Source organism: Gracilinanus agilis, chromosome 5 (assembly GCF_016433145.1).
Source record: "Gracilinanus agilis isolate LMUSP501 chromosome 5, AgileGrace, whole genome shotgun sequence".
NCBI classification, from domain to species: domain Eukaryota; kingdom Metazoa; phylum Chordata; class Mammalia; order Didelphimorphia; family Didelphidae; genus Gracilinanus; species Gracilinanus agilis.
Genome location: NC_058134.1, coordinates 17714546 through 17715726, shown reverse-complemented (window position 1 = coordinate 17715726; position 1181 = coordinate 17714546). Strand labels below are relative to the sequence as shown.

The following is a 1181-nucleotide window of genomic DNA, read 5'->3' as shown; positions in this document are numbered from 1 at the left end:
TCCCCCCCCCCCCCCCCCTGAAAAATAACAATCGTCCGGAGTCTAACGGTCCCGTGGCTCTCGAGGGCTGCCCAGGACCTTGCGGGCAAATCGCTGCGGAGTTTTAAAATGAGTGACTTTTCTGTTGCAGACAACATAGGAGGACCAGAAGGCAAAAGGGCTCGGACTGCATACACCCGCTACCAGACCCTGGAGCTGGAAAAGGAATTCCACTTCAATAGATACCTGACCCGCAGAAGAAGGATTGAAATAGCACATGCGCTTTGCCTCTCAGAGAGACAAATTAAGATCTGGTTCCAAAACCGGAGAATGAAATGGAAAAAAGATAATAAGCTTAAAAGTATGAGCATGGCCGCGGCGGGAGGGGCTTTCCGCCCCTAAGTGTCCGAGAGTTTAAAAGTACTGAGCAGTATTAGTGGAACCTGCGCCTAGTGTCAGTACTAAAGGTGACTTTCTGAAACTTCCCTCGTGTTACTTCTGTGAAGAAATCCTGTCCTTGTCACCCCCTGCCCACCTTTTAATCATGAGCCTGTTAACCGAGCATTCTTATAGCGCCTGTTTAAGTGTAATGGTAGATCTGCTTTCTGTACATTTCTTTGTCCTGAATGGCTTTGTCTTGAAAAAAAAAATAGATGTTTTAACTTATTTATATAAAGCGAGCTGTGTTACTTGAAGTAACTGTAACAAAGAGAAAAAAAAAAAAAGAACAAAACGACAACAAAAAAAGAGAGAGAGAGAGAGACTCTCCCCACCCCCCTTGTTTAGTGCCAATGTCGTGTGTTGCACTCAATCCGTCTCTTTAACTGTGCATGTGCGTGGAAGTGTCCCTGTCTGAATTAGCTCCAAGCTGTTAAAAAGATTCTTCTCCTAACTACCTATACTCCCTGTGTAAGTAACTAATGCTATTGTAGAGGTGACTTGATGAGCTCCAGCTTAACTTCTTCTCAACGTGTAGTGAATAGTGAATCTGTGACGCCAAGTGTGACTCCCAGCAGTGTCTGTTTTGCTGTGCCTTTGTAGAACTCTTTGCACGAACTCCTAAAAAAAAGTGGCTTCTTATCCGCGCAGCTTCAGTGGTGTCTGTTTTTGTGAACCAAGTTACAAATATAGTCCGAGTCTGGCTGTTTAAAGCAAACTGTGATAAGCTCTTTTTTTTTTCCTTTTTTTTTTTTTTGTATTTG

The 1181-nt window shown here is 43.7% G+C and overlaps 1 protein-coding gene across 1 annotated transcript in view; it reads left to right on the top strand.

Moving 5' to 3' along the window:
- Positions 1-591, top strand: part of HOXA5 (homeobox A5) — a 7365-nt gene extending 6774 nt beyond the window's left edge. Inside the window, exon 2 of the mRNA XM_044678479.1 lies at positions 131-591. Coding sequence (XP_044534414.1) covers positions 131-381 — 251 coding nt within the window. The 3' untranslated portion in view covers positions 382-591. The remainder of the gene's footprint in view (positions 1-130) is intronic.
- The last annotated feature ends 590 nt before the right edge of the window (positions 592-1181 follow it).